Source organism: Henckelia pumila, chromosome 4 (genome assembly GCF_033568475.1).
Source record: "Henckelia pumila isolate YLH828 chromosome 4, ASM3356847v2, whole genome shotgun sequence".
In the NCBI taxonomy this organism is placed as follows: Eukaryota; Viridiplantae; Streptophyta; class Magnoliopsida; order Lamiales; family Gesneriaceae; genus Henckelia; species Henckelia pumila.
Window position 1 is genome coordinate 186,584,846 of NC_133123.1, and position 21,975 is coordinate 186,606,820.

General features: G+C 37.6%; 2 protein-coding genes across 4 annotated transcripts; one reads left to right on the top strand and one right to left on the bottom strand.

Moving 5' to 3' along the window:
• The first annotated feature begins 6,237 nt into the window (after nucleotides 1-6,237).
• Nucleotides 6,238-10,918, top strand: LOC140863764 (protein HIGH CHLOROPHYLL FLUORESCENCE PHENOTYPE 173, chloroplastic). The gene is made up of 13 exons (XM_073267405.1): nucleotides 6,238-6,959; nucleotides 7,377-7,589; nucleotides 8,237-8,441; nucleotides 8,548-8,623; nucleotides 8,961-9,096; nucleotides 9,207-9,311; nucleotides 9,414-9,494; nucleotides 9,645-9,734; nucleotides 9,814-9,879; nucleotides 9,987-10,043; nucleotides 10,121-10,198; nucleotides 10,373-10,420; nucleotides 10,689-10,918. Exons 1-13 carry the CDS (start codon nucleotides 6,414-6,416, stop codon nucleotides 10,758-10,760), a joined length of 1,773 nt encoding a protein of 590 aa, XP_073123506.1. The 5' UTR covers nucleotides 6,238-6,413; the 3' UTR covers nucleotides 10,761-10,918.
• A 2,430-nt stretch (nucleotides 10,919-13,348) lies between these two features.
• Nucleotides 13,349-16,371, bottom strand: LOC140863884 (protein HIGH CHLOROPHYLL FLUORESCENCE PHENOTYPE 173, chloroplastic-like). Of its 3 annotated transcripts, XM_073267658.1 has the most exons (10): nucleotides 15,708-16,371; nucleotides 15,452-15,587; nucleotides 15,248-15,352; nucleotides 15,101-15,174; nucleotides 14,945-14,994; nucleotides 14,800-14,865; nucleotides 14,636-14,692; nucleotides 14,234-14,558; nucleotides 13,913-13,964; nucleotides 13,349-13,639 (listed from the first exon to the last, which is right to left on the bottom strand). In XM_073267658.1, exons 2-4 carry the CDS (start codon nucleotides 15,575-15,577, stop codon nucleotides 15,127-15,129), a joined length of 279 nt encoding a protein of 92 aa, XP_073123759.1. In that variant the 5' UTR covers nucleotides 15,578-15,587; nucleotides 15,708-16,371; the 3' UTR covers nucleotides 13,349-13,639; nucleotides 13,913-13,964; nucleotides 14,234-14,558; nucleotides 14,636-14,692; nucleotides 14,800-14,865; nucleotides 14,945-14,994; nucleotides 15,101-15,126. The 3 variants fall into 3 exon arrangements, with proteins under 3 accessions (XP_073123759.1, XP_073123760.1, XP_073123758.1); XM_073267659.1 differs by lacking the exon at nucleotides 14,234-14,558; XM_073267657.1 differs by having other exon boundaries at nucleotides 13,913-14,558.
• Between the last annotated feature and the right edge of the window lie 5,604 nt (nucleotides 16,372-21,975).

Genomic DNA, 21,975 nt, shown 5'->3' on the forward strand with positions numbered 1-21,975 from the left:
CAAATAATAAATGCTTAGCCGACGCAGATTGAACCATCGGAGTAGAGACAATAACCACTGTGTCTAGAGATATATATGGCAACTTATGTATCTTAACAAAATGTGCAGAAATTAGAGAATGAGATGCACCAGTGTCAATGAGTACAAAAGCAGATATATCAAATAACAGAAACGTACCCGCTATAACCTTCTCATTCTCATACAATTCTTGGTCATGCCTCAATGAAAACACCTGACTAGAGGTATGAGATTTCATATTAGAACCTTCTGTCGACTGTCCCTGTGGCCTCTGCTCCACTGACGCCTAAGAATCAGAACCAGAACAAGATCGGAGCCACCGATGGAGTTTGGAAGATACGGGCGAGTTCGGTGCGTCCGTACGTAGATCGGACCATCCGATCTCAATGTCATGCACGTGGCCAAAAGGTTTGCACACGTAGCTGCATGCAAGCAGATCGGAGCCTCCAAAGTTGGATTGGAGCGTCCGATCTTACCCGATCGGAACGTTGCACCCATGCATGGATCGGAGCATCCGATCCCAAGCCTATATATAGGGGTCGAGGAGGCCTTATTTTGACTCACTCCTACCCTCTTCTTGGCCCATGTTAGCTTGATTTTAAGAGCTTTTGGGTACTCTTATTTTAAGAGTTGGAGTAGGTAGTAGTTTTTATATTACGGACAGTGTTCGTAGTAGTGGCCAGGCGGCGGAGCTCTGACGAGGTGTCCAAGATTCGAAGATAGGATGTGCCCAAGCTCTGGGGCATGCGTCATCAGGGGGCTGACGATAGACAAAGGTATGGTTCTGGCTCCTTATAGGAAATAGGGAGTATGCTATAGTTTAATTTAGGATTTTAGAGCATGATAGGTGATGTTTGACATGCTAGATAATACATGGTATTTATGTATTGTAGAGCTGCATGGCAGGCTTGGACCTAGAGGGAAGCTTCTAGGTTTCTGCCTTAGTAAGGTACGGAAGTATTATTCGAGATATCCAGATTGAGTATGCATGTATTATGTGTTTGCATGTATTATGTGATTGTACGATTTATTTGATACAACATATCATGACTGTATGGTGCATACATGAGAATATTGATCCAGTATCCTTGAGATATCTTGTTGTAGTAGGGCGCTCACCCTACGAGTTATGGATGGTTGGATACGTAAGTCTTGTGTCAGGTCACCATTATGGTTGGACACTTGTACTAGCATCAGGTCACCATTATCCACTGTGTATATGAGCCACCTTCTGATGCGACGACGTGACGTGCTATATACCCTGGTCCCGGTCTATGAGCTAGTTTCTTGACCTGAGTGTCTTGGTACCCAGTTCATTTGCATACATGCACGTATAATACCGTATACTCATACTATCGTACTGAGCATTTTATGCTCACTTCCAATTATTTTTCTGTTGTCTGGATACCCCATTCAATGGGACAGATTGCAGGTAGTACTCTTGAGGACAGGGAGATTAGGTTGTGACCAAGGCAGGATTGCAGGGTTGACCATTGGATTTTACTATTCTGGTATTGGTTTATTTAGTTTCCGCAGTTTATGTCTGATTAAGTTTATTATTGATTAATTGCATGCTTAATCTTCTGATAGTAGGTGATCACAGTGCGGATCACTATATTTATGGTATCAGAGCATGCAATAAAGATTCTTTGGGACATAGTAATTGATTTTAGGTTATCCTTTGTTGGATTACGAGTCGGATTCAATGACGATAAAAGTATCGGGAATTGGAATAGCAGAATATCTAAGCTTTTCCAAGATCGTCATTGCCAAAGTTGGCATCAGAAGTTCGTATTATGTGGATTCTAGTAGGATGGAGATGGAAAAGAAGATCCAGTTTTCAATGCCAGGCGCTTCTCAGGGTTGAATGGAATGTGTGACATATAGTCATCCACTCAACTTTGTCCAAGGAATTCACCCCTGAAGACTCTCCACTAGTAGTTGGAGAGTTTGTTAGAAAAATCTTCTCTCATCTACCAGATAAGGAACCCAACAATATTAGAAGGATTTGATAGATTAGTGAGATTTAATCTTTTAGATCTTGTGAGGAAGAAGGTCTGATGACATGATGCTTTAGTGTGTGGCACACGAAAAGCCTCATGTTTAAGATCAGTAGACGGAATGAAATATTTTTGCATTTAGTCAGATTGTAAGATTTTAGTTGTATTGGGTTTTAAATATTGTATTAAGTTTTGTTGTAAACAGTATTTCAGTTGTAATCAGTTGAATCAGATGTATTGAAGATTTCAATTATTTGATGTACTGAGTTATTATTATTATTTTTTACATCTTTCAGTGTAATATTTTTATTAAGTTATGTATTACATCGGATTGTAATAAAGATTGTATTAGAACCTAGATTTGTTGTCCAAGTATTGTAATCTTTGAGATTATTTTGGTTATATTAAATAATGTATTGATTGTATGTTTAAATGTGTACCTGGAACTTAATTATGCATGTTTCAGATGAATAGTTCTAGATGTTTTACCTAGAATATTTTAGTAAGCTAAGTGTTTTCTAGGGATGATGTGTATCATCAGGGGAATTATGAGAAATTATACTAAGTACTGTGGACTGTGTGAATAGATGATTAGACGGAGAAGATAGCGCGACCCTAGGCTTGTACTACTCTGGAAGTCTCTCATGTTTTCAGATGGTTATTCAGGGGGAGGCTACCTTAGTCTAGTTTTTTTCAATAGTCATAGTGTAAGTATAATGATATTGGGAAGTATTTTGTGAAGATTTAGAGATTCGATATCAAAGATAATTTTTTATAATCTGATTTCTTCAGTGATATATATATATCGAGAAATTCTGTGGTCAGAACAGTCTTGGAAGGAAATTGTCCTCGACAGGTAATCATTCTGAACAGATAAAGTTTGGCCTTTGAATTGGGATTTCGGGATTTTTAATCCAAGTGCATTAGTTGAAGCGGTATTCAACATGATTGATTGACAGATGCTTGCAGACTTGAGATTTGAGTTGTGCTTCTGTAAAATTATGAAAATTTTCCTTGATCAATGATTTTGGTTCGGATAGGATTTATCAGAGACTCAGGGATGAGTTATACCTGGATGCTGATGATTGTCGGGCTCCGAGATGGTATAGTAAGTACGACCTTATGCCGGTGTACTCTGGAAGGATTGTTCTATTCCAGTTTGGCATTATAAAAAGAATTACCTCAGTTTCGATGAATGCACATTCATAACAATAGGTATAACTACCAAGAGGACATTCAAATTTTATTTGAGTCTTTTATAGATTATTCATGGTGCAAGGTTTGTACCAAGAGATGCGATGAGTTATCGTCTGACTTCGTCAGATATATATATTTTAGTTTCTGTTGATAGAATAGTCTTGGAAAGAATTCCTTGACAAATATTTATTCTGGACGGATAGTTCTCGCACGTGATAATCGAGGAGAACCAAGATGTTTGACCAGTATTGTATGATTATATCAGAGATACAGCTAGAGATCAGAGTCTTGATCATCATGATTAATTGGGATTCTAAGTGATGGATTTACTTAGGTAAGTTTTCCTGTAAGAATTGAAATTTGATTGTTGGGTTGTCAGGTAATGTAGTAACCCGGTTCCATTTTACAAGATTAAAGGATTTAAACGTGATTAAGGAATTAATTAAGTGACTAAATTGCAAAATGTACTCGGACAGGATCGGACCGTCAATTCTAGGATCGGAGCATCCGATGAGGTGTCAAGTTGGAGCTGACACATGGCGGAGATTGGAGCGTCCGATCGATGCCTATAAATAGGGGTCCGAATTCCTCATTTTGAATTGCAATTTATCTTCTACTTGGCACATATTAGCTCGATTTTAAGAGCTTTTGGGTACTCTTATTTTAAGAGTTGGAGTAGGTAGTAATTTTTATATAACGGACAGTGTCCGTAGTGGTGGCCAGACAGCGGAGCTCTGACGAGGTGTCCAGGGTTCATAGCTTGGCTATGCCCAGGCTCTAGGGCATGCGTCATCAACGGGCTGACGATGGACGAAGGTATGACTCCAGATGTATTTCCAGATTCTGGGAGAGTTTGTAACATGATAAGGATACTGTTCATGGCTCGAGTGCTGCTTATAATCCGGAGACTGATGATTAGTCGAAACTCACGATTCATACTCTTGGAGATATGTTACAAGTATGAACTTTGGTCTAGCTTAACAAGATCAGTTGCCACTGATTGATTTCACGTACAACAACAGTTTTCACAATAGTAATGATGTGACACTATTTGAGGCGTTGTACGGATGATGATGTCATACTCCACTATTATGAGAAGAAGTGGGGGAAACGATAGGTTTAGGGACCAAAATTAATTCAACCAAGGATTGATACAGTTGATTTACCATAAAGATATCTCTAGAGTTTATTGGTCCAATTGGAATGATGGAAAGTAAATGAGATATAATACAGATTAGCATAATATGATGTGTTCCATGTATCACTGTGGTAGTGAATTGTGGTAAACGAGTCTTACATCTTGCAATCATCCAAGATACAGTGGATAAAGATTTGACATGTGTGGAGAAACCATGTTGTTAATGAATCATAAGAAATAGTATTTTGGAATAAGATGTTCCTTTTGTGGTCCAGTTTCAGTATTGAGACACTACTGACGATTCTTTGGATTTCAGTGAGATCTTGTAAAATGATGTGAGAGAATAAGAATCTGTTGATATTATTCAAGTTCATTCGGTACTTAAGATATGATTTCAATGATGAAATCTCTTAAGTGGGGGAGAATGTAGTAGCCCCGTTCCATTTTACAATATTAATGGATTTAAACATGATTAAGGAATTAATTAAGGGAATAAATTACAAAATGTACTCAGACAGGATTGGAGCGTCTGATGAGGTGTCAAGTCGGAGCTGACACGTGGTGGATATCTCCGATCCCTTCTTCGGAAGCTCCGATCTCCTACGTGTCCAAACTCCTTGACACGACTTAAGTGTTCATGGCATAACACTGATCGGAAGTTCCGATCTTACTTCGGAAGTTTCGATCCGAATGTAGCCTCCGAACTTCCAACATTGCTTCCGAACTGATCGGAAGCTCCGATCCTGAGTTCGGACACTCCGAACTTCCCTTAGCCAAAATTTCTTATTTTTTCTGATTAATTCTAAATTAAGCCCCTATCTGTGCTTAGCCATTTTTACTTAATCAATCTTGTAAAATTGAACCGGTCTATTACAGTTTATTTTTGATTGGGTTGTATTAATTAACTCTTGGGTTTCAGTTTGATTCCGGTTGCATTCTGTTGGGTTGTTATTTATTTAAGTTCCGCAGTTTGCTCTAATTATGGTTATCTGTTTATGTTAATTGCATGCTTAAGTTCTGATGAGTATGATTCGAGACGGGTCAATAGATATAATAATTTTTCAAGAAAATGGAGAGGGTTGTGGCCCCACCCATCCATCCAAAAATTGGGTATCAATATTTTTTACACGAAAAATTAGAAATTTAGTCCCAAATGTTGTCTATTTTTTGTTTTGGTCATATATGTTATCATGTTTGAAAAGAGGTACAATAAGCCGATTATTTTTTGGATTTTATCACGTGTCATCGGAACTCGAGAGACTGCCAAAATGTTCTTTGAATTTATTATCTAAGAAGGATATATAGAATACGATTTGGATGATTTTAGAGCCGACCATTTAATTAGGTTTTTCTTTGTGTGAGATTTGTTTGAGGTAAATGATTCACATATTTTTTTCTTATATTTTCAAGTATCTTGTTTGTTTTTTTAAATATTTAATTCTGTTTATATGGAACATAACTTATACCACATGATAATTAATAGGTGTCAGGTAGTTAACCTCTTATGCTACTAAGAGAAACTCAGCAATTCTCTCGAATTTCGACAACACGTGATGTAATCCCAAAAAAAATTACAAATTATTATATATTTTTCCAAAACATAACAACACACGTGAACATACCGAACTAAATCGCCATATTTAACTTATTTTTTTAACCTTGTTATCTTATTTAATCGAAACATATCAGAAAATTATTTTTAAAATAGAATTATCGTTTTTTATAAGATATATATATATATATATATATAAACTTACAAGTTAATTTATTAAAATCCTTAACTGAAAAAAGGATTGTTGGATTCAATTCAAAGTCGTTATCAAACAAGAAGAAGAAACTAGAATATATGTATGTATATCCAATATTGAGAGGACCTGGACATATGTGCGTGTCATGTTCAAATTTGGTGCTTGGAAACGCACAACCAAATCCAAGTTTCGGATTGGCCAAATCTTATGTGGTCTGGAATCACAGCCCGTCGCTTTCCAAGCTGACTCCCTAACTCACATTTTCGATCATCTCTCGCAAGAAATTACCAGCGAGGAAAAACTGGAACAAGAATGAGTACAGCTGCTTCTGCGGCTTTGACATCTTCAATCTTTGGCAGTAATCATAGATTGAATTGGAGAGAGCTGCAGTACTCTAGCCCGCCGGCGGCAAAAGTATGCCAGAGGTCGTTTGTAACAAGGGCCGCCTCTTCAGTTGACAAGCAGAAGAAGAGGAAGAGCAAGAGCAAGAGGAAAGAGGTGCAAGAAGAGGGGAAATTGCCGCAAGAGAGTGGAGATCAGGTTCTGGAAGTTTTGCCTGCTGCTTCTTCGGTTTCGTCTATCAAGAATAGGATCGAAGAGGTGAGTCCGATAGGTCTGGGGCGGCGGTCGAGGCAGATATTCGACGAGGTGTGGCGGAAGTTTTCTGGGCTGGGGCAGATTTCGAGGACCACTCGAACTGATGACGATGAGGCGGCGCTCTTGTTGAGGGAAGGTGGACCCATGTGTGAATTCGCTATTCCTGGTGCGCAGAACACCACCGTGCTTGTGGTCGGCGCCACCAGCAGCGTCGGCCGCATTGTGGTTCGTAAACTCATGCTCAGGGGTTACACTGTCAAGGTATATCCATTGCTTCTTATCTGACATATGATGTTGCATTTCAAACTCAGATGAATGATTTATCTTTATTTGTTATTGTGCTCAACTATAGTAATTTAATGTTTCATGCTTTACCTTCTATTCGTTTTTGGCTCAAATGCAAGTGCTTTATTATAATGCATTTGGCTCATCCTTTTGCATATGATTGGCATTACCAAAGGAGTTACTCTTTGTGAAAAGCGTTCATTTTTCATGAATAATTTGGCAAAATGACATATCATGCTTCAAGAGTTGGTCCATCACGGCGAAAACACCTCATGGTTCAATGGCCACCATGTCATTTATGAAAACACACGCAGTGCTCTTCTAAATATCTTTCGGATGTGGTGAAAATCGGGTTTGATTTGTGAATGGATTTGGATCTTTAATCATTAACAGGCTTTAGTCAGGAATGATGATAAAGAAGTGGTGGAAATGCTTCCAACTGCTGTCGAGGTAGTGAAAGGGGATGTTGGCGAGCCTTCAACACTAAAAACCGCTGTTGAGGGATGCAATAAGGTTATTTATTGTGCCACGGCGCGATCCTCTATCACTGGGGATCTTAATAGGGTCGATCATCTTGGAGTTTATAATATCACCAAAGCACTTCAGGTTTGATATCCTTTGTTATATAAACTTATCTTATACTGCAAAAGAAGACTCTTGAGTTGTCGGTTGAATGTTGTTAAGGTTCACATCCATAATTTTGAAGGAAACCTTTTATCCTTGTCTAAAATAACGAGTCCCTGCAACTTTCAAAGGACGATTTTGTTGCGCTAAGGCTTGTTTTGAATGTGGGCGTATCTCAAAAAGCACTGAACTTGGAAAGTCAAAACGGGATTTTTGATTTGACTTGAATGAATTTTCCATCATTGCACGAAATTTGTTAGCATGATTCTTGATAGGAATCAAATAATATACTTAAATCCGCTTTAATGTTATTAAAATTATGATTTTATTGTTAAGAAAGATTTGCTATCAAATTTTATTTCAAGGTATTTTCACCTTTATAAAGGAGTAACAATATTAGTAAGAAAGATTAATACAGTTTTCACCCTTCGGTATTGTGTCAATGTACGTATGTAATTATTTATGTCTGAGCCATGTAAATTCTGCATTGGGTTCTATAGACTGGTCACCGTATTCTTTCTATTTAAATTTTAAAAAATTACATTCACAATGGTCTTTGATTTGGTAAGTTTACTGTTACACAATCCGAAAAATTCCACAGTTGATTCTTTATCGCTTCTGAATTGTAGGACTACAACAATAAACTTGCACAACTGCGGGCTGGAAAAAGCAGCAAAAGCAAGCTTTTAATTTCGAAATTCAAGTCTGAGGATGCATTGGATGGCTGGGAAATTCGTCAAGGCACTTATTTTCAGGATGTTATTGCGGCCAAATATGATGGAGGAATGGATGCCAAATTCGAGTTCACTGAAGAGGGAGCTGCTGTTTTCTCTGGTAAAACATAGTTCACATAAGTTGAGAAATCTTGCCTAGCTAGTCCATAACTACAGAATACCGTAAGTCACATATGATGCTTTACACTCGTTTTTGTTTTTAAAAGGATATGTTTTCACAAGAGGAGGCTATATTGAACTGTCCAAGAAACTTTCGCTCCCTTTGGGATGTACTCTTGACAGGTAAACAACTGATAAAAAACCTTCTTCCAATTCCTATTTTTGGGTTATATGGTTCGGGTTTATGACTAGCTTCTCAGATTGCATGCATATTTCATATGGTGTAGCACTCTTACTGCATGTGTAAGCAAGAGGCAAGAGCCCACTTGGGTCACATGGATGGTAGATCAGAAACTGTAACTCCTTTTTAAAAATTCTCTTTAACTATTTTCTTAAAGTGTATAGCAGTCAAAGTACGAGCATTTCAACATATTGATCGTGGGATGTTGATTCTTTGTTAGTAAAAAAAATCATTCAACTTCCAAATTAACGAATCAATTTGTTTGTTGTTGTCACTTAGGTACGAGGGTATAGTATTCTCAGTTGGTGGGAATGGAAGATCATATGTTATAATCCTTGAAGCTGGCCCTCTCGCTGACATGTCAAAAAGCAAATTGTACTTTGCCAGAATTAGCACAAAAGCTGGCTTTTGCAGGGTAAGCTTAAATCACAAAGCTGAAAATAATATAAGCTTCATCTTTCTATGAATCAGCTCAAGTTTTCATTTATAAAGTCAAAATATTGACAAGTTATTTCTTCTTTTTAGGTAAGAGTGCCATTTTCATCTTTCAGACCGGTGAATCCCGAAGATCCAATGCTAGATCCATTCCTTGTGCATACTTTGACTATTCGTTTTGAGCCAAGACGGCAGGTTTGCTCCAAATGTTGTTTTTCCTCATAGCTATTTATGTATGTTTGACCTTTGCTGATAAGTATATATACCTGAACTTTTTACTGAGATGCTACATTGCAGAAACCTGTTGATGGACCTGTTGGGGGGAAGCAAGACTTGAGAAGTTTCCAGTTGATTCTTGAATACATCAAAGCTCTGCCCGTAAGCACCAGTTTATATTCTTGGAAACTATTTTGTTGAATTTAGATTGTACTTATTGCACGCACAGGATATACAAATTTGAGATTCTTGATTAAAATGTTTCCTATCATATCCCGTTCTGATATTTGAGTGGATTTCTTATTGCGGCAGACGGGACAAGAAACAGATTTTGTCTTAGTTTCATGTACAGGGTCAGGAATTGAGCCCACCAGAAGAGAGCAGGTTCTGAAAGCGAAGAAGGTCTCTATCTTCACAATTTTCTGTGCTCATACTGAACATTCTACTATTGCAGCTGATTTTCATCGTGATCAAAATTTAGGCTGGTGAAGATTCACTCAGAAGATCGGGACTTGGGTACACGATTATTCGTCCTGGTCCCTTGATGGTAAGTTTATGGACCCAAAAACTCTCTGTATTCATTTGTCCACCGCTCCTAAAATTATGCATTCATTGATCTTCGTGTGCATTCACTAGGCATTTTTTTTTTTGCAGGAAGAACCCGGTGGGCAGCGGGCTCTGATTTTTGACCAAGGGAATCGTATATCACAGGTATAAACATGTTGTCTATTTGCACTTGTTTTTATAATTGGACCTTTGGTTTGCTTATATTTGGAAAAATTGCGCAGGGAATAAGCTGTGCGGATGTGGCTGATATATGTGTGAAAGCATTGCACGACTCAACAGCAAGAAACAAGAGCTTCGATGTGAGTATCGTTCAACTCATTCATTGTGTTACGAAGTTTGCCCCAACCAATTAGCTTATTTTTCTCATTTAAAGTGCTCTGCTGCGCCACATTTTGAATATCAAGTTCGTTCAATATATCTATTTCCTTGATTTATATAAGCACATGCAGCTAAGCATTTGTTTGACTGACCAGGTTTGTTATGAGTATGTAGCTGATCCTGGGAAGGAGCTTTATGAGCTGGTAAGAACCGAGTCCGAACTAGTTTACCTAGTTGCTCGAGCTCAATTCAAATGACAATAAATATAGTTACTTGAATCCGACATATGTAATAACCATTTCGCTATACTCAAAAAGACAACTCGAGTTTTGTCAAAATTGAGCTCGAGTTGGTCCAAACCATTCACAAGCGTCTGACTAGCAACTCGCCTAGCTTCTACCATATTGCACAACACGGATTTATCAAATCATTCATGAAATTTAACAATGTAGAATGTTGTTTTTTTGACAGGTTGCTCATTTACCAGACAAAGCGAATAACTATCTAACCCCGGCTCTCTCGGTTCTTGAGAAGAACACCTAATCTATACGTACAGGCTCTTTTTCGAAGGAAGGTACACGTTGTAAAGTAGTGTATATTTGTATAATTTTTTTTCAAGAATTTTATTAATTTTTCATTGTGCTGTTACATGAGCTATGTAAACCAAATCCCAATCATTTAAAGTAAATATCGGTTATCAAGTTGCATGCAATGTTTATCTGATAAGCACGAGTTGTATTGGCGTTCTTCATGCGTTTTATTATTACATTTGTGCTTACCTATTTTATTTTATCCCGAATTTTTGACTGTATGGTAGACTCGTAGTGCTCTTCTTTATTTTGTAAGGTAGTGTTTGAGATTGCTTCCAAAATTTTGTGAATGAAAAGCTAAAAAGCAGTTTTTGGAAATAACCTCAAACAGTACTACCTTAAGTCACGAATATGAAAGTAAATTAATTACACTGAAAAAACTAGAAACAAGCACAGCTGCACAAATAGTTACGGCTTCGTGGCTAGTCCAGATCACACACCGGAGGTGGCCAAGAAGCCGTGTGCTATGAAGTGTAATCGTGAAAGAAAGAAGCCTTGGACCGTCGTTGAATCTGCGGTGGGTAGGTGTGAGCATAATTTCGATTAAACCGAAATAACTGACCGAATCGAAGGAATTCGAAAATTCGATTTTAGTGTTAGAAAATTTCGGTTAATTCGGTTCAGTTTTCGGTTTTCGTCCAAAAAAATTTGGTTAAGCGAATTAACCGTATTATAAATAATTAAGTTTTGAATTTTTTTATTAGGATTTACATATAAGGGCAATTTGGGGATTTTATTTACATATAAGGGCAATTTGTTGAAAAATCCCCAAATGCAAACATGTTTTACTTTAGGCTCCCTAGTTTTAAAATGTGGTACAACATCATACATCATGTGGTACAAAATCATATAATGTGATACAAATTAACAAAAATTGTGGTACAAAAAGTGTTTAGGAAGTTCAGAGCAAAACATGTTTGCATTTGAGATTTTTCAGCAATTTACCGTACATATAATTTATAATATTTTTTAATGTGTTTATATTTAATATTGTAATTAATTTTTGTTATTTTAGTTTTTTTAAAGTTTAATGTGTTTTATTATGATAAAAATATCATATTTCAATCATTAATTTTATAAAATTTTGAATTTTTTAATTTATTTTGTAAAATAATCGGTTAATTCGATGACTGATCGAATTAACCGATTTTAATTCGGTTCGGTTATATCGATTTTAACATAAATTCGGTTTAATTAACCTAAAAATAATTTGGTTAATTCAGTTTCAATTAATTCGGTTCGATTTTTAACCGAATTAACCGAATGTTCACACATAGCCGTGGAGGCGTGGGAGCTACTACCCGAACCATGAACATGTACATGCTTGAAACCATGGATTCCTTGGAAGTTCAAGGAGTCGTCCGAGAAACGAAATTACAATGGGATAATAAAAACTAACGGTTTCAGTCTTACTATATCCTATTTTCCTTATTGCAATCTTTTTAATTTTTAAAAAATCTAAATACTCTTAAGGTACCGTTTGGTTCGAGTGATAGGATAAATAATACATGAATAAATAATATAATGTAATATAAAATAAATAAAAAAATAATAGTTTTTTTTAATCAATAAAAAATGATAGTTAATATAGTATTTGATTTGATTAATATATTATAGCTTATTTGATCTGATTGATTAAATTTTATATAAAAAATGATAAATTACCATTTTGTCTTTTTAAGAATAAATAAAATATGAATAATATTATTTATAATTGTAATATAGTAATTTAAATTTAATAATTTGATTGATGTAAGATAAATGATTAATAATTTGATTGATATAAAATAAATAATTAATAGATGGATAAATAGTATGACGAGAATAACGCGTGATTGAATATGATAAGTTATACATGGACAAATAATACTCGCACCAAATGGTACCTTAGGTACCGTTTGGTAGCATATATTATTAATCTATGTATAACTTATCATATCCAATCTCGTGTTCTTCTCGTCATATTATTTATCCATCTAGTAATTATTTATTTTACATCAATTAAATCATTGAATTTAAATTATTATATTACCCCTTATAAATAATATTATTAATATTTTATTTATGGTTAAAAGAACAAAATGGTAATTTATCATGTTTATATAAAATTTAATCAATCAAATCAAATACTGTATTAACTATCATTTGTTATTTATTTTTTTATTACATTATATCACTTATCTATGCATTATTTATCCCATCATACCTACCAAACGATATCTTAAGTGTGTTATTAATGATTAATTGACTTTCATATTCGTGACTTATGTAGTTTTTGGAAGAGTTTCGATAAAACACTTTTCATTTTTTCTTAACAAAATTTTGAAATTTTGTGAAATTTTATTGAAGAAAAGCTAAAAAGTGTTTTCTATATAAAAGTTCTTCCAAACACTAAGATAATGTTTGAGATTATTTACAAAAACAATTTTTGAGTTTTCTTTCACAAAATTTTGGAAGCAATCTCAAACACTACCTTACAAAATAAAGAAAAGCACCACGACAATAAAAAACTCGGGATAAAATAAAGTAGGTAAGCTCAAATATAATAATAAAACGCATAAAGAACGCCAATACAACTCGTGCTTATCAGATAAACATTGTATGCAATTTGATAACCGATATTTACTTTAACTGATTGGGATTGATTTGGTTTACATAGCTCATGTAACAGCACAATGAAAAATTTTTGAAAAAAATTATACAAATATACACTACTTTACAACGTGTACCTTCCTTTGAAAAAGAGCCTGTACGTATAGATTAGGTGTTCTTCTCAAGAACCGAGAGAGCCGGGCTTAGATAGTTATTCGCTTTGTCTGGTAAATGAGCAACCTGTCAAAAAAACAACATTCTACATTGTTAAATTTCGTGTATGATTTAATAAATCCGGGTTGTGCACTATGGTGGAAGCTAGTCTGAGTTGCTAGTCGGACGCTTGTGAATGGTAATTTGGACCAACTCGAGCTCAATTTTGACAGAACTCAGAGTTGTCTTTTTTAGTATAGCGAAATGGTTATTACATTTGTCGGATTCAAGTAACTATATTTATTGTCATTTGAATTGAGCTCGAGCAACTAGGTAAACAAGTTCGGACTCGGTTCTTACCAGCTCATAAATTAAGCTCCTTCGCAGGCTCAGCTACATACTCATAACAAACCTGGTGATCAGTCAAACAAATGCTTTAGCTGCATGTGCTTTATATAAATCAAGGAAATAGATATATTGAACGAACTTGATATTCATAACGGGGCGCAGCAGAGCACTTTAAATGAGAAAAATAAGCTAATAGGTTGGGGCAAACTTCATAACACAATGAAAGAATGAGTTGAACGATACTCCCATCGAAGCCCTAGTTTCTTGCTGTTGAGTCATGTGTAAGAGAATTGGGGTTGCACATAAACAGTTTGAGGTGTTGTGTCAACAAACCTAAAACTAAAGAGTTGAAAATCTTGATGCCAAAAACTTGTAGACACGAAAACAATTGATCTTCAAGTGCTCTTCAAAGCATCAAGCTAGAACACGACCTCAACTAAGCTTTATAAGATCTTCAGAATAATCTATGTTGTATGCACAGAAAGCTCTAACACAAATCTCTCTATCGGTCACGCCTATCTCCTTATATAGGCTAGAATCCTCCTTGTAGACATAGCAAAAGATCAAATCAAAATTAGAAAAGATTTAAGGAATAAAAATTCCTTTCATCATGCAATGCTTTTACGCCTATATCAGCCACATCCGCACAGCTTATTCCCTGCGCAATTTTTCCAAATATAAGCAAACTAAAGGTCCAACTATAAAAACAACCGCAAACAGACAGCATGTTTATACCTGTGATATACGATTCCCTTGGTCAAAAATCAGAGCCCGCTGCCCACCGGGTTCTTCCTGCAAAAAAAACCATGTCTTGTGAATGCACACGAAGATCGATGAATGCATAATTTTAGGAGCGGTGAACAAATGAATACAGAGAGTTTTTGGGTCCAAAAACTTACCATCAAGGGACCAGGACAAATAATCATGTACCCAAGTCCCGATCTTCTGAGTGAATCTTCACCAGCCTAAATTTTGATCACGATGAAAATCAGCTGCAATAGTAGAATGCTCAGTATGAGCATAGAAAATTGTGAAGATAGAGACCTTCTTCGCTTTCAGAACCTGCTCTCTTCTGGTGGGCTCAATTCCTGACCCTGTACATGAAACTAAGAATCTCAAATCTGTATATCCTGTGAATGCGATAAGTACAATTTAAATTCAACAAAATAGTTTTCCAAGAATATATAGACTGGTGCTTACGGGCAGAGCTTTGATGTATTCAAGAATCAATTAACTGGAAACTTCTCAAGTCTTGCTTCCCCATCAACAGGTTTCTGCAATGTTACTTATCAGCAAAGGTCAAACATACATAAATAGCTATGAGGAAAAACAACACTTTGAGCAAACCTGCCGTCTTGGCTCAAAACGAATAGTCAAAGTATGCACAAGGAATGGATCCAGCATTGGATCTTCGGGATTCACCGGTCTGAAAGATGAAAATGGCACTCTTACCTAAAAAGAAGAAATAACTTGTCAATAATTTGACTTTATGAATGAAAACATAAGCTGATTCATAGAAAGATGAAGCTTATATTATTTTTTCAGCTTTACCCTGCAAAAGCCAGCTTTTGTGCTAATTCTGGCAAAGTACAATTTGCTTTGTGACATGTCAGCGAGAGGGCCAGCTTCAAGGATTATAACATATGATCTTCCATTCCCACCAACTGAGAATACCATACCCTCGTACCTAAGTAGTGACAACAAACAAATTGATTCGTTAATTTGGAAGTTGAATGAAATTTTTTACTAACAAAGAATCAACATCCCACAATCAATATGTTGAAATGCTCCCCAAGTGGGCTCTTGCCTCTTGCTTATGTGAAACCTCGAACTTGGCCTCCAAGTTTATTCAATTATATTCAATTACTTGGCCTCCAAGTTGAATTTGGGTCTTCTATTTAAATGCAAGAACCGCTTCCCTTCAGCTCTATTTCTCTCGCTCAAAACCATCAGCAATACAACTCCCGAAAGCCTCTCATAATCTCTTTAATTTCGAACTCGGGGCTGCTCGAGGTTCGAACGTCGTGACTGCTAGAAATTTTCGAGCCTTGGCACTGAGAAATTTCGAACCCAGCTGGTCAAGTTTCAAACCCCGGGCTGCTCAAACTTTGAATATCGTATCTGCTACATCTTCGAACCAAGGTGGCTGAAATCTCAAGGTGTGCTCGGCGTGCTGGGTCGAAGGCTTGGTACTCGGTTGGGTCATCGAGAGTCAGTTACGGCTAAGGATTTAGGGAAAGGAAATTGCTCAACTACGTCAGATCAAAATTAGACAATCTCGGTTCAAGGTGAGTCAATCAATTTCTCAAACGCTTCGAGAAACTAATGGATTTTTTTTTGCAAAGTTTTGGGCCAATTCTTTTTCCTTCACTTACACGTGTGTGTTGGTCTAGAAATTGATAGGATTCTGGCTCAAAAAAAAAGATATTGATAGGATTAATTCTCAAAAGTTTTCAGAAGACAAGTGCGAATTTGATCCAAAGTGTGAGTCAAATTTTTCCTTCACTTACACGTGGGTTTTGTCAAGTGATAAGATTATTGCTCAAAAATTCGGTAGTCTGCCAAATTCTTGAAGAAGCAAAGTGGAAATTTCGAGTGTTTACTTTTAGTGTTTTCGGTCAAAGCTCCACGAAATTGTACTATTTGATCTCGCAAGTATAGTACGGTAAGTGGGCTTATGTTTTAAAATTATATGTATGTTTTAAAAATTCGTTCATTTATGTTAATCGTTGGAATTTTGTTATTTAATATTGTTCATGAAGATGTTTTGATGAAAATATGTTTTGACACTGTTAGGACTCAAATTATGAGTGGAAAGTAAATTTTCGAACCATGTTATGTTATGACTCTGATGCGGTGGGTAATAATAACCGTTCTATAACCTCATCCCTTAGAGAGATTACATATAGGGGACTAATCAGTTAGCCACGATTAATGAGAGGAATTTCAGTGTCTGGCCAATTTATGCTATGTCATGTCAAGTATGTTATGATGATGTTCATGTTATGTTTTGTTGAAACATGATATGAAATGTTTATATTTGGAATTATGCTATGAATTTTTGAAATAAATATATATATGTAGATATTTTGGTATGATCGATCGGCCCCCACTTGCTGAGTGTTTTCCAAAACACTCACCCCTTACTTTTTCCCTTCCAGATGATGAAGATGACGACTTAGAGGATCGTGAACAAGATATGTTTTGGAGGTGGTGATAGATGAATAATAAGACTAAATTTCGTTATGTTTATTTTTGGGATTTTTTTTGACATTAATATTTTGTTATTATGTTTTAGACGCTTTCGCAGTTGTTTTGTTATTTTGGATTTATCGAGTTGTAAAGACTATGTCTTGGAGTTTATTTATAATAATAGACTGGTTTGGTTTATAATGTATTACGAGGCTGGTTTTTTTATAATTTTAAATTTGAAACAACGCCGGTGGCACGTCTCGGTCTCGGGGCGTGACATTGAAGTGGTATCAGAGCCGCCAGGTTCATAAATCCGGATGGGATTCTGTACCGAAACTTCTGACGACGTCAAATTTCGACCCAAGATCAACGTATTCTGACCTGAAACGACCCTCTCATTGAATATTTTCTGATCAAGTATAAATCTAAAAATTTTTTGTTTTTGGAAAATTTTCCGAAAAATACCCTATCATAAGAAATTGTCCACGAAATAATAATTTTCCTAATTATTTATTTTATGATCTGTATCCTAAGCCTTTCCATTTGTACTTTCAGGAAATGACACCAAGTTTTTCTCGTACACGTGCCCATGTCATCTTTCACATGAGAATCAATAAAATGAATTATATTCTTTTGATCAATTATTGATTCGTTTGTTCCGCTATTTCTTTCCTTCATTAAATATCATGTTTCGACAAACTCTTAGAACTCCTTTACTGTAGAAAATGGTCGGAGCACCCCCTAGAAACACTCGCAACAACAACAACAACCAAGGGGATAATGCGAATCCACATCCAAGAGTCAACCTTAGTAGAGAAGACCTTGCAGCTATTGCAACAATAGGGGCAACAACTGTCCAAGGGATGGGAAACACTAACGGAAACGGCAATGGCAATCCGCCACCTCCACCACCTGCCCAAAATGGAGTCAAATTTCATTATGAGTCCCTCCGTAAGAATCAAACTGAAATGTTCAAAGGAGACGCCGACCCTGAAGTAGGACGAAACTGGATGAAGAAGATGGAGGACCAACTGCGGTTATTAGAGGTTCCTGAGGCACTTAAAGTGGATGTGACAATTCTTTTTCTGGAGGACAAAACAAGAAAATGGTGGGAAGCCATTTCACCTGCTATGCTAGCTGCTGAACCAGTCACATGGCAGCAGTTCCGTACCGCATTCCTGAAGCAATACTTTCCCGCTGAGGTTCGAATGCAGAAGCTGAGCGACTTCGAAAATCTCACGCAAACGTCAGATATGACAGTGGTGGAATATACCTCCAAGTTCAATGAGCTCGGGTCTTATGCCCCAACAATTATGGGAGACGATGATCTGAAGCTGCACCGTTTCAAAAAGGGGTTGAATAGCCGAATCCAGTCGGCGTTAGCAATTTTTCAGCCTGCCAACTTTGAAGACTTGATGGGAGTAGCTATCCGAGTTGAATCGGATATCAAGCGTCGGGAAGACGACTTCAAGAAAAAACAACCTCTGTCTGGTCAATCTTCTGCTATCGGGAAAATACCCAAGCTGTAGTAGCCCGTACCCGAAATCAATGATTAAGAGATTAATCAACTCTAATTAAACAAATTGGGTATCAGACAGATCGGAAGCTCCGATGAGCGATCGGAAGCTCCGATCGAATTACGTCAGGCATGACGTGTGGCAGGATCGGAAGCTCCGATCACCCTATCCGAAGTCAACCAGTGATATTTTGACACGTGGCAGATAACGATGTTCGGAAGCTCCGATGGCAGGATCGGAGGTTCCGATCGTGGATCGGAGGTTCCGATCTTGGTCTATAAATAGAAGGCTAAGGCTTCATTCTGATTTGCCAATTCAGAGATTTCCCTCTCCATTCTAGTCTTATTTTCTTAGTTCTAGTCTTCCTAGGCTTGATCCGGGGGTCGGCGAGGCGTTCGGTAGTCGCAGCGGAGTTGTAGTAGCCCGTAACCAAAATCGGTGATTAAGGAATTAATCAACGCTAATTAAATAGATTGGGTACCGGACGGATCGGAAGCTCCGATGTAGGATCGGACGTTCCGATCGAGATCGGAAGCTCCGATGCAGGATCGGAAGCTTCGATTGTATTACGTCAGGCATGACATATGGCAGGATCGGAAGCTCCGATCGCCCCTATCCGAAGTCAACCAGTGATATTTTGACACGTGGCAGATGAGGATCTTCGGAATCTCCGATGGCAGGATCAGACGTTCCGATCGAGGATCGGAGGTTCCGATCGATGTCTATAAATAGAAGGCCGAGGCTTCACTTTCAATTGCCAATTCCGTGGACCTAGAGTTGGTAGAGCTTGCACTGATTTGAGGTACGAAAGTACTGTTCGAGATATCCTGACTGAGTATGCATGTATTATGTGACTGCATGGTTTATATGTCATTGATTTATGCTGCATTCATTTGCATACTGAGCTATCTCCTTCGAGATGTCTATTAGTAGGGTTGTACCCTATCCTGTTAGTGGATGGACTTCCATGGCTTTGGGTCCGGTAAATCCACTGGTATTATGGTATGGGAGCCACCTCCTGAAGCGACGGCACAACGTGCTACATACCAGGGCCCGGTTTGTCTCTGTTATCTGATCCTTGACCTCGAGCTATAGGGAGTTCACTTTTCATGAATGTATACTCATACTCTTGTACTGAGCGTTTTATGCTCACGTCTCGTACTCTGTGTTTCTGGACACCCTATTCCATGGTGCAGGTTTGCGATTGGACGAGGCGGGTGGATCCAAGAGGGTCTAGGCAGTGGTTGGCCAGCTGGAGTTTCGCCTAGGTTTTATTCTGTTGTTATTGGATTGATACAACTATTCGATTGGGTTGTATTATTTTTGGGTATTTACAGATTCCTTACCTTGGGATTGTATAATGTTTATGGTTTCCGTAGTTTTATTCTGATATCCATTTAAATAAGTTAATTGCATGCCTAAGTTCTGTTTAGTTGGTGATCCGGGTAAGGGTCACTACATTTATGGTATCAGAGCATGCAAAGTATTCTTGGGATTTAGATTCTACATAAGATAACCGTTAGGTTAATTTTGTAGATGGCAGATCGTGACGACCAGAGTTCTCATGGCAGTATTGGTGGGCGTTGGGGTGATGCCGACCGGGAGCCTCGTCAGGAATGCCGCCATCGTCATCGAGATGAGGACCGTTTCAGCTCTATTTCTCTCGCTCAAAACCATCAGAAATACAACTCCCGAAAGCCTCTCATAATCTCTTTAATTTTGAACTCGAGGCTGCTCGAGGTTTGAACGTCGTGACTGCTAGAAATTTTCGAGCCTTGGCACTGAGAAATTTCGAACCCAGCTGGTCAAGTTTCAAACCCCGGGCTGCTCAAACTTTGAATATCGTATATGCTACATCTTCGAACCAAGGTGGCTGAAATCTCAAGGTGTGCTCGGCGTGCTCGGTCGAAGGCTTGGTACTCGGTTGGGTCATCGAGAGTCAGTTACGGCTAAGGATTTAGGGAAAGGAAATTGCTCAACTACGTCAGATCAAAATTAGACAATCTCGGTTCAAGGTGAGTCAATCAATTTCTCAAACGCTTCGAGAAACTAATGGCTTTTTTATGCAAAGTTTTGGGACAATTCTTTTTCCTTCACTTACACGTGTGTGTTGTTCTAGAAATTGATAGGATTAATTCTCAAAAGTTTCCAGAAGACAAGTGCGAATTTGATCCAAAGTGTGAGTCAAATTTTTCCTTCACTTACACGTGGGTTTTGTCAAGTGATAAGATTATTGTAGTGACTCTGCATGGTATCACCTACTAACTGGCAACTAATAGCATGCATTAAACTTAATACAGCAAAATAACTTAACAGAGTAAGACATGCGAAAACAAAATCATAGTTTAGTAACATAATCCAGACTTAAATCTGCAGTGATACAACCAAATCGAAATCTTAAACAGTAACCATTATACAGCTATATCGAATCCTGCTGTATAATAAAGTCCTCAAGGCTCCTGCTCCCTAGTCCTGCCTTGAACTACCAGCTCCGTCCATCCTGCGACCTGCCCCATGGAATAGGGTGTCCAAGATAACAACTAGGACGTGAGCGCTACGCCCAGTACATAAACATGAGTAAGCATATGTATATAATGCATGCAACATGATGACTGGTAAAAGATCATCTGAAAAGTCATGCTCAGAACCGGCGCCATATGAGTGCTGCCACCGCTCGGATCAACCTCTGGGTGCAACCACACTCGTCTAGTACACCAGAGTAGACAGACATAAATGCCCCCGCCGTCGCGGTACTCTCAGTGACAGACTATCGAGTATAGAGTTGAGCGGCTCTATAATCAGGTATAACAAGGAATAGGCTCAACGTGTATATGCACATGACATATGAGTATAGAAAACGGTAAATCATACATCATGCCATATAATAATGCCAAATAAATGCAACATATAAACACGTATACTCGCTGGCAATCTCAGTCAATGTGTACGTACCTCTAGGCTAGATCAAGTATAATAGGATCCTAGGTTCCAACCTATATTCAAAAGTTCACCGTATCACTACATAAATTCTATAAGCCTTAACTAAGCTAATAAGTACTCCCAAAACTTAAATAGATTCCCGAACCATACCTTCATCCGTAGTTAGCCCTTTGGAGTCGCTAGTCCCGGATGACTATAACCACCCCTTGGTTATTTCAGAACCTCTATTATAACCGATAGGGCCCTCAAGTGTATATCTCACACTATATAACTGAAGAATAAAACTCGGGAATTCGTAATTGAAAATGAACTCTGAACGGCCCTATTTATAGCCAAATTTCTCGGCCAGGATCGGAACTTCCGATTTCAGAATCGGAGCTTCCGATCCAGCTCATTGCGTGCATGTCTGCCACGCCAGGATCGGAA

Coding starts and splice junctions, on each gene's coding strand:
- LOC140863764 (XM_073267405.1), top strand. CDS start 6,414: ATGAGTACAGCTGCTTCTGCGGCTTTGACATCTTCAATCTTTGGCAGT. Junction 9,097..9,206: donor CAAAAGCTGGCTTTTGCAGG/GTAAGCTTAAAT, acceptor TCTTCTTTTTAG/GTAAGAGTGCCATTTTCATC. Junction 9,312..9,413: donor GTTTTGAGCCAAGACGGCAG/GTTTGCTCCAAA, acceptor GCTACATTGCAG/AAACCTGTTGATGGACCTGT.
- LOC140863884 (XM_073267659.1), bottom strand. CDS start 15,577: ATGGTATTCTCAGTTGGTGGGAATGGAAGATCATATGTTATAATCCTT. Junction 15,353..15,451: donor CAAAAGCTGGCTTTTGCAGG/GTAAAGCTGAAA, acceptor TCTTCTTTTTAG/GTAAGAGTGCCATTTTCATC. Junction 15,175..15,247: donor GTTTTGAGCCAAGACGGCAG/GTTTGCTCAAAG, acceptor GTAACATTGCAG/AAACCTGTTGATGGGGAAGC.